The following is a 17,657-nucleotide window of genomic DNA, read 5'->3' on the forward strand; positions in this document are numbered from 1 at the left end:
GCACAAACAAGATGCTTAAATATCTTTAGGCATCTTGTTAGTCATAGCACCCATAGGTACTCATTTACATCTTGTTTGTGCATACTTTCTTTATATTAATGCTTAAAAATATTTAGCATTTATAATAATAAGTAATCAATACAAAAAATATGTTAAATTATTTTACACTGCCACACATCTACGCTTGAATACAAGTCTTCTATCAACTCCTCAATATGATAAAATGATATTTTGAACAAGAGCTGTTTTGAGCTCAGTAGGACTGTTAAATGTTTTAGTTGCTTGATACTTAGGACTTAATATTTTTATATGTTGTTGATTTGTTATTATACCACGCCGCTCGAACTCAGTGTCCACAATATACTCAGATATACAATCACATAGATCTCGGTTTGTTATTCATTCAAATGCCTATGCTTTTGTGGTTTCCTGGTGTTGTTCGGAACAAAAAACGATTGTGTAGTCGGCAAAAACTATCAATTTGACACTAGACAATTTCAAAAAAGTTAAGTCATTCATATAAATGATAAATAAAATTGGGTCCAATATGGAACTCTGTGGTAAACCTAGTTCATCTTGACCTGTGATTATAGAACATGTATGCTTTTCCTAATCAGAAATAAAAATACGCGATCATATGCGATCATTATAAACGCTGGTGATGCGTTACTAAGGTACGATGCACCACAATTACCTATATACATACAATGAATAAGTCAGTCATATTACAGCGACGAATTAGAACCTAAAGACGAATCTTTGTCAACCTCCTTGTGTCAAAGACGTAAACTCGTTTAATATGTTCATCAAAGCGTACAATCATCCACCAGATCACCTAAAACAGGTAAGGGGTCACGATTTTAAAAGCGCTTTGTCGGTTTGGCTAATGGATCACTGATTCTATGCCGTTAGATAGTGTTCAGAATTTAGACATAATATAACATAACGAAAATTTGCACGCCAGCATTGGTTGCATACTACACTGTTGATAATTATATAAGATCATTGATAATTCTAAAAGATAACGTATTCTAGCAAATAAATGTTTTTTAATATAAATATGTAGCGCCATGTGAAACGTGTACATCCATTTATTGTTTTACTCACAAGTAAAAATTTTACAAAAAAGAAACACGAAAAACAGCGAATAAAAGCTATTAAAAGTATTGGCGTCTATCAAAAGATTTAATATCTAATATTTATGCGCAAATTTCGCTGCTTACACTTAAAACTATTAATTTCACAGTTTGACAAATGGAATCCAAATTATCCCGTATTACTGTTTGATTAAACTAGCTATTATGATACGGACATAGGTGATAGGACAATTATTGACCATGCGCGCCGGTAATCTGGTACGTTCTCAGGGTGAAACCAAACGATAAAGCCTAACATTAAAGTTCTTGTATTTCTTTGACAGGCTGCAGAAGGCACAGGTCTTGCCTTCATCGTTTTCACCCAAGCAATCCTGAAACTGACTCCAGCTCCATTTTGGTCGATAATATTCTTCCTGATGCTGCTTTCTTTGGGGCTGGGCAGTCAGATCGGCATTATGGAGGGAATGCTTTGTACCATATTTGATATCGATTTCTTCAAGCGGTTTAGTAAGCCTGTTCTTACTGGTAAGTTTTCCAGAATACTGTCAATATCGCGATATGTAAGAGATATCATAGATATAATTTGAGAATAAAAAAGGACCGAATATTGTGCTCTGCAGAACACCCATGTAACTTCACACTATAACAGTAGCTGTACAAGGTGTAGAAAGTAAATAATTCAAATAACCAAAATAAAAGGACCAAGGAATATACCTTGTGGAATAACCATTTAAAATTCGGACCTTAACAAGGGTCTATGCTTGTTATATAAATAATAAATAAAAAGGGCCAAATACTGTGCCCTGCGGTACACCAATATACGCGTAAATAATAATGTTCTTACACAAACTAACACAATGATCCCTAAACAATATTGTGTAATCTCGATTTTTCTTTATCAGGTACGGTCTGCACTTTTTGTTTCTTTGTGGGTCTGATCTTCACAACGGGCGCTGGAGAATACTGGCTAAAGATGTTTGATTCTTTCGCCGGTACTATAGGCCTGGTCGTCGTGGCTCTCCTTGAAATGGTCTCTGTTATTTACATCTACGGACATGAGAAGTAAGTTGCCATTAGTAACCATTCTGAAGATTTCGGTATACCTACTGGTGTTTTATTATACCCCAACGTTAACTGTATCCCGTTGGGAAAACCGATAAGGCATAATGCATTAATCGAATAAGATTGTGGCTTTACTGCGGTCGGTCACCTAACCGTTTATTAAGCGTAACGTAGACAGTGCTTACTTACTTACTTAGTATTTCCACGTAGCTGGTACTTGCATTGGTAACCATCACAAACCTTTAGTAAAAGACGGAGCTTGTTCTCAACAAGCTGTATTACCCAGTTAACGAAAAAAAACACAAAAGTAATATAACGCAAATGATTACTCTAGTATAGATACTAACTGCCTCCGTGGCCGAACGGTTACCATGCCGGACTGCCACGCAGAGGTCCCAGGTTTGATTCCCGGGCCGGAAGAAATAGTTGTATAGCCTACAATTATTTCTCTCGTCAGTTTGGGTGTAATTTATGGTTGTCTATGTGTGTCCATGGCACCCGCGGCACAGGGTTTCCCTAGTGCGGGGCTATGTTGAGTGTGTGCGTTATTTATTATTTACTATACTGTAGTAAGACAAGTAGGGCAACTACCGCCTGTTTGGCGCATCTAGTGTTGGGTCATGGAAAAATTTCCATTTTGTGAAAATAATATTTTTCAGAAAAATAAATATTTTTCCTGATGTTTTTCCAATATTTTCCTTTTCATTTTCCACAGTTGACGATGACACCTGTCAAAAGTTAAAGATGGAAAGGTTTTTCGCTATTGTGAAATCATTTGAAATCTCGTTTTTCTCTATGTAGCTTTTAGCTATACAAGTTTATTTTATAATTCACGCTAAATAAAACTTCAAAAGATATTTCGAAACGTGGACATAATACGAGCCTTCGGAATTATATTTTTCAAATTTTTCAGAAAATTCGTACTCAATGCGTACACTAAGGATCGTATTCTAGAACTCTACTCAATGCTCAAATCAGGATTTGTTTATGGTTTAAAGCACTCGAAATCATACTCAAGTCCCTGCCATTAGGGTCGTATTTCCAGTGCTTCTGTTTCCAGTGCAATCCTGACTTGAGCATTGAGTAGAGTTCTAGAATACGACCCTAAATGTTCTTTCGGAGCGTAGGACTGTTACATTATTATTTTATATGTATGCACCTACAGGTTGTATATAAATTTAAAAAATTAACGTGTTCATCATATTCTCGTACTGTATTGAAATAACCTTTGTTAAATGCTGTACGTAAGTACAGATATTTTTATACCAACACCGCGGATTGGTGTCTCCATTAGGTAATATAGTTATGAAATAGAAATAAAATGTCGAACAATTCTGAATATCGTCGCCTTAGAGTGAAAACCTCGCAAACGCGTTTTCATATTGTTCTATTTCACCGATTTTTGTTGAAGAATACGTTATAAACTTGTTGCTCAAATATAAATATTAAAGTACATCTGAAAGAAGCATAATTTAACTATTAAAACGCTAACTACGAACATTATTCCGTTTACTACGTTATACACCACATTTTTATCTTTGTCCTGAAAAATTACATAGAAATCACGTCCAAATTACAGTATTCACTATAAAACGACTATAAGTCACTCTTGTCAAACCACCCATAAACACAATAATCAACACGTCTTGTATTTGATGTCATTTTTTATACACCGAGCGAACAATTAAATCCTATAATTAAAAGCGCGAGTGACGACACGCGCTATGCAACCTGAATGCAACGCGAGATTATGCAAATGTGTGCATCCGCACAAACCGCACGGTGGGCGTGCCACATACAAGTCGCGCTGCTGCGTTTGTATGGAATTACCTACTTGACTCATACTAAGTGGATCAATATGTCTCAAAAATGTGTTACGAATGGGTTACGATGCAATCTTATACTTTGAAAATAAACAGAAATACAGCACATTTTAGGTTAGTTTCTGCGGCTTTAACATGTCACCTCATTATCTTCCTAGGTTCACCAATGATATCTACGAGATGACTGGCTACCGCCCAGGGCTCTACTGGCAGGTGACATGGCGCTACGTGGGCCCGGTTATCGTCAGCTGTATCCTGCTGTCTTCACTCGTGTTTATGCTTATCAATCCACCTACTTACGGTGCTTGGAATGCTGATGAGGTGAGACGTTCGTTCAAAGGCTTGTAGCTTTCAGTTCGATTAATTTCTTATTTATATTCCGACTTCAGGATCCAATACTATAGACATGGTCCATAAGCTTCTAATCGGGTTCCGTTTATACTGATTAGAAACTTGCTTGTTATAAAAGAAAACCAAGCAAAATAACTTCAATTTCAAAGATAATGCACGAACACTTTGCAAGTTTTGTGTAGGTTTATTTTAAAAATATGTAATTGTAAAATAAACATTAATTCTACTAATTCAATCCCAACTGGCAACATTTTTGACGAGGAAATGCATTTTAAAGTAACTTATTTAATGGATGTTTGTGGTAACGTCGATGTTTCCGATTTCCATAACATAAGTGCTTTCGCTACTTACTACTTACTAACATGTATACAAACCTTCGCGGCCCTCCACGTTGACTCCGACACTACGGATTGAAACCACCCAAAATTAAATGTATCGATATCAACTCGTGCAAATAACCGTACCCTGATATGTTCCGTCCGTACACACTCCATGACCAAATGCTGTACATCCTCAGGAATTCCACACACTGCTCAATTCGGTGAATTCACCCTCCACGTCAAGTACAAAAATTTGTTTATTTTAACGTTTCCGGATGGATTGTAAAAACTTGTTATGTAAATAACATTTTATGTAAATAACATAATATTCGTTAAAATTTTAATCTACAACATAATAACAAGATAATAGAATGCCAGGAACAAAACAGTTTTAACTTTTTCAATTCTTCAGGGTCGCGTGGACAAAATGCAATATCCGAATTGGGTTCTCGGCATAGCCATTGCAATGATACTAGCCGGGGTACTGCCCATCCCTGTGGTACTCCTACTTCGCCGCTTCCAGTGCCTTGCATTCGATGTGGACATACATCAAGGGTCTATAAGGAGGATTGAGACTACGGTTTCCACGAAGGAGATGATGAGTGACCAGGATGTAAGTTTTATTTTGATATTATTTGTTTTTATGTAGAGGTAGGCAATGATAGCTGTTGCGTACATTTTTAGACACTGGAAAAAAATTAGGTAGTCCTAGGGCACTTTTAAACTAGACGCTTATATAAGTGCAGCCGCGACTCTACTAATTTTCATACAATATTCAGAAGCGCAGCTGAACGCCACTGTTGCGCCACTTTTACAGACTAGATATTGTATGAAAATTAGTACGCAGAAGCGCCACTACAGCTCTTCTACAAGCGTCTAATTTCAAGGCTTTATTTTAGGAAAGTTTATTTTATGTTAATTAAATATCACAATGTTTTTATACCATGATATTCATCAATTATTTGTGGAAATACTCAACTAGTTTGTTATTATTAGTGATATTAAAATTCGAACAAACACAAAGAAATATTCCTTCGTTCCGACACAGAGGGTCTCCTTCCGTTCTCAGTCTGACATCTGTCCGGAACAATTACTGTCTAATAAGTAATACTCGACCAAAGTAATAATCTCGGTAAAGATTACTAAAAAAACCGACTTCAAAAGTACGTGAAATATCATCAGTACATCTATTTGCCAAGTTTTATTGAAATATCCCCGGAGACAATAAAAATTGGTTCTCACTACTCAAAGTATATTGAGAGAGAAAAACGCCTTGAATTGGAGAATAGCAAAACCAAACATTAAAACAATTGCTCCTTAAGTAAATTTAGGCGCTATTTATAAAAATGAATGTTCATGCGTGATCAGCCACCCTTAGAGGTGAATGATTTTCTTCAAAATGAAATGGGACCACTATGGAGATACACTCTTTCCAACAAAAAAGAATCATGAAAATCGGTTCACAAATACCAGAGTTATCGCGTAACATACAAACAAACAAAAATACATACAGAATTGAGAACCTCCCCTCTTTTTTTGAATTCTGTTAAAAAATGTATGATGCGAATGAAACTTCATACTTTACATTGTCTTTTAATTTGGTCGAGTATTACTTATTTGACAGTAATCGTTTCAGACGGATAATGGGAAAAGACCACAGAAATTTTTCTTTATGTTTGTTCGTTCTTTGTTCTTGTTTGCCTTGTTTTTTTGCACTCTTTCTTCATGAAGCCTTTCCACAATATACTAAAAAGTATTATCCAAAAGTATTATTAAAAGTATTATTATTATTAAAAAGTATTTTAATCCTTATTTGATGAATCTGTAAATTATTATGTTAGTTTAAGTTTTTTATAAGTTACGTTCAGTCCACTTTTGCTTCTTACATAATGTACGCAACGGATTTTATAACAATAGGTGATGGTATGGTTTTGTTATATTTTGTTGTTATGTTTTTTATGCTAATGTAGACCTTTTATAGACATGTACCTGTAGCAACAATAACTATCTACGTTTGGAAGTTTTCAGAAGCTACACTTTATGTAAAAAAATAAAACAAGGGACTTTCGCAACAGCTAAAGTCACTAACGTTCAATTTTTCTAAAACAATTTGAAAATTGTAATATAAAAATGTAAATAACAGCGAGGTATATGTGCTAATGATTGTTCAAATGTGCTAAAAGTGTGATTTTGTTTGTTTGTTTTCTAATTAACGTGATTCTCTTTGTATGGGTATTTTGGCGATAGGTACCTAACTAGCTTTCATACATTGATCTGCGGGAAGAGAAAGTGGGTTGGTCTCGAGTAATCACAGGCGTTTTAGCCCTATCCTGTGACCACATGAAGATGAAATTATCGCTCTATTTAACCGACTTCAAAAAAGGAGTGTTAAAGTGAGTTGTTATAACGCGGGTAACTCAGTAATGGTCCCATTTGGGATGAATCTGGTTTATTGGATTTCAGATTTCACCCACTTTCCGTTAACGGATTTCAATAAAACTTAGCAAATAGATGTAATTCCACAAAATTTTGAGGTCATTTTTTTATTAAAAGAAATTATAATTATTCCACATTAAGTCATCATATCACTGTCAGATCGTTATTAAACAGGGTTACCCATTGATTTTTAATAACATTTATTTTATGAAGACGTCGACAAAGTACCCATTCACTAACTTAACCTTGTATCGCTCGTGTATGGCTATAACAGCTATTTGTAAGTAAATGTGGGCACACCAGGTATTGTCACCGGACGACGCGTCGCCAGCGCCCGCGCAGCTTGTCGCTGAAGCCGCCGGTACCAGATTCACAATTGGAGATTTTGATGTAAGCTATTAATATACAGGCTGTTAAATAATTTTTTAACCGGACTGTGTCTCCTTCGATTATTGTTTGGAACCTTTAACCGAAAATAACACCGCTAAAGTTATTGATTGCCCCAGATAGAACAATATACCTATTGTACAAATATGTTTTAACCTCTGTATATTTTTAAGAGTTTTAGTTTTTGACAGATTTTAATCTCTTACCCTCAAAGAATTGCCCTGAGTTCTGTAAGCACATTGATGCAAAAATACGAGTTGCTGCAACTTGCAGTTATCTGCATTTAGAAATAACGAATTTTGTACAATTAAAGCAGATTTTTTTGTAAAGGCAGAATCTCTCTGTCTCTGATATTGGTGACCGTCAGGATGGCTGGTTGCCTGTGGAGTCTGGCACTGAGTGTATATTGAAGAACCTACCTATTTGCTAACTTTTCTAAATAATTGCTACCTAATAATTGCTTCTTAATAATAATTTACCAGCCATTTTGATATCAGGATGGCTGGTGGCCACTTTATTCAGCATGTAGGAAGCAGATTTTCCAGGAGTATGTATTACTAATAATTGCTACCTATTCGCTACTTTTACGAATTAAAGATATGAGCTTCTTATATACATTAGTTAAAAAATATAACCGAATACCTTATGAATGATTAAATTATAAAAGCACAAGTTTTTAGTGCTTTATCGTCATAATGTGGCTGGAGTATAGGTATTTTTTTAACTAATTTATAATTAGGTACAACTAAATTCTCGTTAATATTACGTTATGAGGGTTACCTATCCTCTCGGTTTCATACATCAGCAATCTCACCAGATTAGTTTGCCTCGAAGTAATTGTATTATTAAGATGACGATAAAGCACTAAAAACTTTTGCACTTATAATTTTATCAGGGACTACTTCGTAAAGTTTTCAATCGGTTATATTTTTTTAACTAATGTAGATAAGAAACTCATATCTTTAATGCGTGAAAATAGTAAATAGGTAGCAATTATTGGTAATACATACTGCTGGAAAATGTGCTCCCTTCATGCTGAACAAAGTGGCCACCAACCATCCTAATATCAGAATGGCTGGTCAATTATTTTTTAAATTTCTCAAAATATATCATAGGTAGCAATTTTTGAAAATACACTCTGTGCCATCCTGACGGTCACAACATCTTCTTTTCATTACGATCGAAGACCCTTTCTTTAGCAAATTACAACCTTTTTTAACAGTGTAGTCTGTACTTACGAATTGGAACGGAGATGGTATCTTGATGTGTACCTCTATGTATATAAATATCTGTCTAGGGTGTGGACAGCGCCGACGAACGACCGACCAAGACCAGGCTTCCCACCAGCATCGTGCGTCGCCCCAAGAAATAAATGTTTGTCCCTCTCGCTCGTGTATCCGCCATTGTGTTTTCAAGCTTTTATTGTGGCAACTCTTACTCGCTTTTAGCGTTTAGATTTAGTGTTTTGCATGGATAGTTTTTCTAGATCCTACGTATATAGGTACGTAATGATTTAAAAACTTAATAAATAACACATGAACTTTAAATTTAATTAAGGCCAATAAGTTACATTTTGATCCTGAGAATGGTGCGATACGTTAAAGAATAATTTTTTTTAAAGTCAATATAACCGCCAACATTTCAGGATTCAAAAGGAACTTGTTACATCACTATTTTATACAATCTAAGCTTTGAAGCTATTCGATGATTCTTCGGCCGAGAGTCGAACATTCAACAACTCCTGAGGATGCCTCGTAGAGAGGCGGCAGTGATTCTTTTATTACCTATCCGCCATATTGGTTTTGTAAGAGGAACTACATTTAGCTACATTACCTAGTTTTGTAGCAGGAATATTTTTTCTTCTTCCAGTGCTGGTAATGTAACTTGGTTATATATACGGATAACACGGGGGCGAAACACGTGTCAAATACATTTTTGTGACTGTAGTTGCGTTTGTGTTATGAGTAATTTTCAATTCGAGTTTTTTAGTAATTTTCAGGTTAGATTTCTTGTTCGTGTGGCAATTTTTATAATTTAGGTCTTCAGGTAAATTATCGTGAAATACTAAATAATTTTTCAGTTTACTACGCTCGAATATTAAATAATACTTCATAATAATATTCTATAATATTAAAATAATAGAAATTGTCACCGAAATTAGGAAGTGAAACCTGAAATATTCCCTTATTTTTAGATATTTTATTATTAATTTTATGCGGACAGAGTGGGCAAATTAACTGCATGAAAAAAATGTGCAATACGAGCGCAGCTATTACGCACGATTTAACCTTCACTAGAATCGCGGAGTAACAAATTAATTTACTTCCATTTTTTAGGAGCTTATTACAAACCAGGGATTCGGTTTGTAATAACTTCACGATGTTTATTCATCGTTAGCAAGAGTTATTACTAACATATTTATTTGACATAATAATTTTCTCGCTCTACCAACTTTATTGAATATCACGATGTTTTATTTACTACCATGATATTCGTTTTTGTGAAATTACTTTATAAGTTTCTTATAATTTAATACAAAGATCGAACACTAGGAAAAATTCATTCGTAGCTCAGTTGGGAGAGTGGCACGACACACGAAACGAATCCTGGCGCTGGTTCGAATCAAGCCGGATTTTTTCCCTGAAATGTTGTTTTGCAGATGTGGCTTTAATATTCGATTAAAGTTACGCAAGTTATTTTTTATTAACATTTGGAAACGGGAAGAAACGCGTTCATATACAAATAGGTATTTTTCACGCCTACCTAGTTTCCCGACGTTTCGACCAGGTTGCTGGCCGTGGTCAGGGCCTTATTTTTTATTTTTGAAATATATTCGCATTTGTCTCTACAACTCGAATTACCCCAAAGCTTAGACTTTAAAAAATAGTACTGTATGATAGCAATGATCGGAACTGAGGGAGTTAATTTAGCTAAACTAAAGAATAATGTGGACTTTCTCTTCTATAAATCCCAAGACTTCTCGGAACTGATTTTATTTGAATATCGTCAGGGATAGTGCAATTACGCGTAACTAGCATTTGATTATCAGTTTCCATTCCGGTAATTTAGTGGCCATATCAAATCAGCGTAAATGTCCTGACAACGGGAATCTATAGTCATCAGACCGTAGACAATATAAATTAATGCCTTGTGCAGAAATAAAAGTCATAGCCATGTACAAAACAATAACGTTAAATCCCTCTCATGTGAAATTTGATGACAAAGTGAGTATGTCCATGCTAAGAAAACGTTCGTACTTTAGGTAAATTAACTCCGATCACTACAAGTTGTCACACAAAATAATACTAAATTAAGAAACAACTTATGGTTTATTTTTATTTTAGTCAGTAGTACAAAAAATGCACTTAGTTCATCAAATTTTAGCTAAACTTTAATTTTACGAAGGTGTTAATGTGTTTTTATTCTATCTGCAGACGGAGTCTGAAGGTGAAGTGCGCACGGCCGTTCGTTTTGAAGACTCGAGCAGTAGTGACGAGGAAATTCTAAATACAAAATCCGGAACCGGACGGCTCGCTATGAAGGCGATTGGCCGCAAGCTGAACACATTCAAGATGGAAGTCGTAGATTGATCGTTATATTTGAATTTAGAATAGATGTGTTGCTAGTTTTAATTTTAATTAAGAATGTAATGCATAATCTAGTAGAATCATTTTGTCAACAACAATATTATAAATTCAGTACATACATACACCAAACTGACAACGTAGTACATAACATAGTTTAAAAATATTATGCCTATCTAAATGCTATCTATAACATAAGTGTTACGTGAAGGCAATGTCTGCGTACCATTGAAATTATGCATTCCATTCTAAATAATATGATGTATTGATAAATCATAATAGTTTCATAATCATTATTTCTTTGTGCCATATTATTATTATTAAAATTTAGAAAAAATCATGAGCGATGTGAACATATCTTAAGCGATCAAATTAATTATTTATAAAAATTCGTGCACAGATCTAAAATTAATACGCAATTTCACACGTTGTCAATGAAACTTAAAATATTCGGGAAAATTATTAGGAGCTAAAAATTAACACATCGCGTTGTAGGATTTAGTGTCCAATTAATAAATTATTAAACTTCAGGGTTTTACAAGTATCTAACGAATCTTTAGTTCTCGTCTTTTTACGGCCCTTTTTTAATAAATCTACAACTACAGGAGATATGAGCATGAACTCCATCAGCTCATTCGCCCGCCCTTCTTTACCATCGAACATCGAGACGTACGGCGAGATACCATCCCGACTTGATCGATATCGCTTCGGGCGTGCTAAGCTCTTTTCGTCATCTTTTATTATGCGTACAGCCGAGGAGTGAAATTCCCTGCCTGCGACTGTGCCTCCGAGCACATACGTGCGACTGAGTGAATGGGGCATCTTCTAGTCCTTTTACTTTAAAAATAAATCCACTAAAATATTGACCATGATCACATTACTGCTTTTATTTGGTACACCGAAACTTGATGAAACAGTTCATGTTCAATCAAACATGATAAATTATGATGAACCGAAACGATACATACTAAATGAACTACGTGCTAATTGTCGATTATGATACGAATTAGTGACAAGTGCCGGAAATCATACGCCAAAATAGGCCCAAGCTAAATTTAATTCCGTTCTACGTGTAAGAGACGGTAAAGTTGAATTAGAATTTGCAATTCCCTGTATTATATTATACTTAAATGTAATGAAATGAATGTCGGCCAATAATTTTCGAGGTTATTGTAGTATTTAGTAGAAATGTAAGTTGTTAAAATTATATGACGACTTGTTGTTGAAATGCATGAATTTCTATGCACACAGAGTCGCCTACGTTATTTTTTCCGTGGTTTTTTTTTTAATAGATTCCGTATTACTTAATCCCACTTCTGATTATTCACTTAGTTAACTGTCGATTGTAGGTTCGAACTACGTTCATTTTAGAAAATAATATTGAATGATAAAATTCAATTTGTATATTTCGTACCCTTGATATAATAAAGTCACACGTCTTCTGATCTTAAGTCAAAAGTGCTTTTATCAAATGAAATTTATAAAAATAATATGAACTAGCTAACATGAAATCCATTTTATATCCCATCTTTTGGAGGAAGAGAAACGTTAGCACAATCTACACCACAGACCAGCCGTGATCTGCCCGTTTTCGGTTAAAACATGTAAAGCTGATAAACAACGGCAAATATAGTACTTCAAAAATTCTTATAAGATCTATCGCGTAAGTATCTATCTAGTTCTCCGAAAGTTCAAAACATATAATCCCAAATAAAATATCTTACCCCATCTTGACCATATATGAAATTTTACAACTCCCTATTTAAGCATAAAAAATAATTTCGTTCATAGGATTAGGATTTTCAAATTTTACTCCAGAAAGGTTGTCATTTTGCAGATGTGGCTTTGTTACACCAAACTTACGATTTAATTTTACAGTGTCGCCAAACAGACGACAGCTATTAAGGGGGAAAATCACGGACATATAACTAGATAAATGTCTGCTGTGGGGGAAAATAAAGAGAAAACAGTAGTATTATGTTCTACTTACGCGATATATTACGAGTAACTAAAGTTTTCTTTCTTTGAAGAAAAACCTAATTCGTGCTAGTGGACTGAACTTTGTGTGCATTTAAAAATAGAATTAAATATTAAGCGAAATTAATAAATATACTTAAATAATGTAATTATAAAACGTAGCTATAACGATCTCGTCACAAATAAATACGTGTTTCTGAAGCACTTTAAAATTTAACATCTCGTGTAAAACGGCGTCAACTCAAAATTATGGTTTGTTGACTTGGCAATAGGATTTATTTACTTAATATATATTATATACATATATCGTGTTGTTATTAAACGACATTGTTAATAATATCAATTTATTCTCTAAAGTTTTTAGTGTAACTGAACAATGCGTGAATGTGTTACTTGAGTATTACTTACCACCTTTTCATTACTTGCCAAGTTAAAACAACGTAATTTTCATAGAAAATACAAAATCGATTGCTTGGTGCGCAAAAAAACCGAATCGTTGAAATTAAATACGTTATGTAGTTAAATAGAATGTTCGAGAATCGCAAAGCTAGTCATTCGATAGTTTTAAAGTTTAGACGCGTAGAACGCACGCGTTTCCGTTGATTGTGAGAATTTACTCTGGAAACAATAGTTTTAATTTTAACAAGGTCACAAATAAAAAAGTGACCCGAAATCATTTCCAAGTGAATCCAAAAAGACGGCAATTTTTCTCATGTATTTCCGTTGGACATCACTCGGTTAGTTGAGTGAAAGTATTATAACGCCATTGACTAGGATTGGCCGTTATAGAAAAAATAATAATGAAAGGTATTTTATAGTGTCAAATTTAAGAAATATTGTTAAAGATTTGAAAGCAACTGCAACTTCTCACAATCAACATAATTGCTGTAAGTTAAGATTAAGTCGCTGTATATTACTAGACGAAAATTATTAGACAGGATTCTAACTTTCTACAAGAAAGTCAGTGAAATAAAGACAGGTAATAAAAGCTCTTTAATCGTAGATATCAAAGCATAATATAAATAAATCACAATCACATGTTTTTGTAGGCATAATTTATATTTTATCTTAATAAGAAAACAAACAGTTCGTTTTAAAATTGTGTGTTTATTAATGATCTTAATTATAATTTTCCAATATAGTTTTAATATTATTATTTTCGATTTTACAATAACAATTTTACCAAAAATTTTTTTTTACTTTGTTGTGTTAAGTTTTGATAAACGTTTGAGTAATATTTCTAAACATTGTGTGTCATCATTGTGTCACTGATAAAATATTGAATTTATTTTTCTAATTCTTAATTTAGTTCTAGTTGAATTTATTGCAGAGATTTTACTATTATAAAAGTTTTTGCTAAGGTTTTCCTCTGTTTTACAGATAACAAAGAGCTTCAAAAAGTTCACATTTCCATAATGTTGCCATTATAAAGAACTATAATATCTCCTGATCCAAACATGAATATTTATGTCAAAAATCGACACTAGTGCTGCCATTTCAGAGTCAAACATGCAACATATTAAATCGTTACCGATTAAACACGAGACTACATATTTTGTGTTCTAATTAAGTATCATTTACGTCTGTGATTATTTCCAGCTAGCTTAAAAAGTATAACAAAACTTAAAAAAAACGTAGATTTTTGTTACAATGGCATCATTTTTAAGCGAAATTTAACAATTAAAAACCGCTCAAAAGAGCTAGTTAAGTACGTGTAGTAAGCTTCGGGATGACATCCCACTAGATGTAGCAACGATGATATTATTCATAAGGCGATTGTAACTTTTCAGATGCAAACAAATAAAATTTGCCTTTGAAGTTTATTGTTTTATTATATATTATAGTATATTGAAACAGCTACGAACTCGTATCTGCAGAATCCGTGTAAAGCGAAACATCCAGTGATAATCTATCCTTCCAGCTCGGTGTTGCAGTGTAAGGGACTATTTCTATTAATTAACAACAACAATAAAGTCGAAAACTGGATTAAACAGCAACACCGTGCGTTTTTTCGCTTTACCCGGTACTTCTCTTTCCCTGGCTGACCTCATCAATAGAGATGGGATGAAACTGCTAATTTTTTAAAGGTTTAAACGTTGCGTTGTAGCTTTTTTGAAAGCGCGCTTTTCTCTTACGCTTTTTAAGTTTGAAGATTAAAAAATCGTTTAAAATCTTAAAAAAGGAACAAAAAAGGAACGAGAACGGACACTCTCCGCCCCTCCCTAACTTTAGATACCGCACCACGCCCCACACATTGACGGTCACGTGGGCTGAACAAGAACAAGGCTGTCGGCGAGCCATTGTCGCGCTAAGACGGCTTTGATATTTGAATATAATTTTCATTTATTCATTACGAAACTTGTATGTTAATATATAACATCATTTTACGTTACTATTTTTAATGTTTGTGAATTGTGCTGTGTACGGCTGTTTATCATCATCTAAAAGGAATAAAGAGAGAGTTTCTTTCGATTTCGGAAAGATGAAACGAAGTAAGTAAAAAAAACTTATGTCTGCGACTCATCCAGTTATTGTTTTCTTCATTTCTTTAGTGCAGAGTAATATATGATACAGATTTATTATATCAATGTAATGAGACGCCATAACATCGTGAGCTAGTATACAAGGGTTCTCGAATTTTCAATTTGTATTGCCCATAAATATTACTTAGTGAATATACCTAATTATTAACTAGGTAATGATAAACTTGGACACGCAATTTCAAATACCTTGGTTACGTTATTTAAAAGTAACTGTACAAAATAAATCATTTTAAGTGCTTTTAATGCATTGTTTTAGATAAATCTTCAACATTATTGTAGTTAGTGAATTAATGACAAATATAATATATGGATATAACTTAGAGCATTCTAAGCAATATAAATACCTAATGAACACGTGTCATTATTAGGATTCTATTAACAGAATTGTAGATAACAGATTCGTGTTAGAATGTTCGCTGTTGCCGCTCTGACCGCGTAACGTAAATAGTACGAGAACGTAACGGGTAACCCTGCTACTTCTACCTACTACTAAATAACTTTCGACCGTTGTATGAAGTGTCCCAGGTGTGTTTAAGACTTATAAGTTAAGAAAAGCTTGCAACGTTGTGTTGATAGCAAAAAGCAAGAGTAAACCGCTAAAGGTTTTAAGTAAGTTTATTAGTAAAACACGAGTTTCATTTTTATTTATAAAATTATTATTCACATTGACGAATTAATTGGTTTAGGAAACATAAATGGTGGGACTTGAAATTTAGTCACGTTGTAAAAAATGAAATTATTAAGTATATAACTGACCAACGCTTACGCTTAAAATAATTGTTGAGTATATAACTGACTAACGCTTACGCTTAAAATAAAAAGCGTGCTTAAGTGCTCATTTTAAAAAGCAAACTTTTTTAAGTGCTTTTCGTTTAAACGCCCTCCTACACTCGTCAACGGATTAAAAATACCGCGGAAACGTAGTAATATTAAAAAAATCGTGTCCTGTAAAATTTGTTTTTTGTCGCTTACAGTAAGCGGCGGTAAAGGCCTGGTATTAGTGACGAAAAATGAATAATATGAAAGAAATTATATTACAAATAGACTCATCCGAAGAACAGAGTCCGAAGTGATTATTTACGTTACGAGAAAAATTTCGTTATTCAAACTAAGGCCTATGTAAAAGTGTTTTGAGAAGTTATATATCTTATTTGGTTACGAAATATAAAATCGAACAAAGGTCGATCTGACATCCACAGCGAAGAAGAATGAACGAAACGTACTGTGTCCTGAGAACAAGTAGTCTTGCACATAGGCCTTTGTTCTACGGATGAGTCGAAATATTACTTATATCGTATTCGTATGCATTTTGAGACCACTTTGATCGTGTCATTTTTATCATTTTCAATATGACTGTATACACAACGAAACCTCACTGACGAATAAGGTAACGAAAATCACAAGAACAATGACATGGATATTGTGTAAGTTTCCAGTCTCCGTAATAATTTCACTAAACATTTGAGCTAATTTTAAGCTAAGAAATAATAATTAACAAAATTAAAATCAGGATCTTTTTTATTGTCATAAGTTGTTGCGAAATGCAATTAAAGCTATAGATAAATATTGCATACTTTACAATTTTGCTAAAACGATGCTTCAAAGTTCTAAAAAAAATCATTGGTATTAATATAACAATATACTCTCCTTAAACTCATTAATGTATACTTAGAAACTTAAACGAAATTATAATCAGAAAAATGGAACAACATTCCAAACGTGTCATTGTCATGTAAAAGAGAAAGATTGTTTGTTAAGTAGGTTTTCCATTCCCTTTCCGCAACGTTTTCTAAACTTGTGCTTCTCTTTTAAACTATATGATATGCGTGTAAAATTGGAATAGTTTTAACAAACTTCGGACTATACTTTTTTTTTCAAGACAAAATAATAGTTGTCAGATACCATTTTACAAGTGCCTAGTGATCGCAGTCTATAAATTATATAGTAAATATTCTATTGGCTATCGACTGATTAAGACGAATAATTGAGTTAAGATGAATTAAACATAAAAAAATAAATAGTTGGAAAAAACAGTGCGTGCCTTTGCACTTTACGAATTTATTTCGATATTAGAGGC

At 33.7% G+C, this 17,657-nt stretch overlaps 1 protein-coding gene across 1 annotated transcript in view; it reads left to right on the forward strand.

Moving 5' to 3' along the window:
* Positions 1-11,885, forward strand: part of LOC113239819 (sodium-dependent neutral amino acid transporter B(0)AT3) — a 28,495-nt gene extending 16,610 nt beyond the window's left edge. Inside the window, exons 7-13 of the mRNA XM_026476960.1 lie at positions 1,421-1,622; positions 2,000-2,159; positions 4,141-4,303; positions 5,066-5,266; positions 7,393-7,479; positions 8,774-8,850; positions 10,911-11,885. Of these exons, the coding sequence (XP_026332745.1) occupies positions 1,421-1,622; positions 2,000-2,159; positions 4,141-4,303; positions 5,066-5,266; positions 7,393-7,479; positions 8,774-8,848 (888 nt within the window). The 3' untranslated portion in view covers positions 8,849-8,850; positions 10,911-11,885. The remainder of the gene's footprint in view (positions 1-1,420; positions 1,623-1,999; positions 2,160-4,140; positions 4,304-5,065; positions 5,267-7,392; positions 7,480-8,773; positions 8,851-10,910) is intronic.
* Positions 11,886-17,657: the final 5,772 nt, after the last annotated feature.

Source organism: Hyposmocoma kahamanoa, unplaced genomic scaffold, assembly GCF_003589595.1.
Source record: "Hyposmocoma kahamanoa isolate Upper Pololo Valley unplaced genomic scaffold, ASM358959v1 116, whole genome shotgun sequence".
NCBI classification, from domain to species: domain Eukaryota; kingdom Metazoa; phylum Arthropoda; class Insecta; order Lepidoptera; family Cosmopterigidae; genus Hyposmocoma; species Hyposmocoma kahamanoa.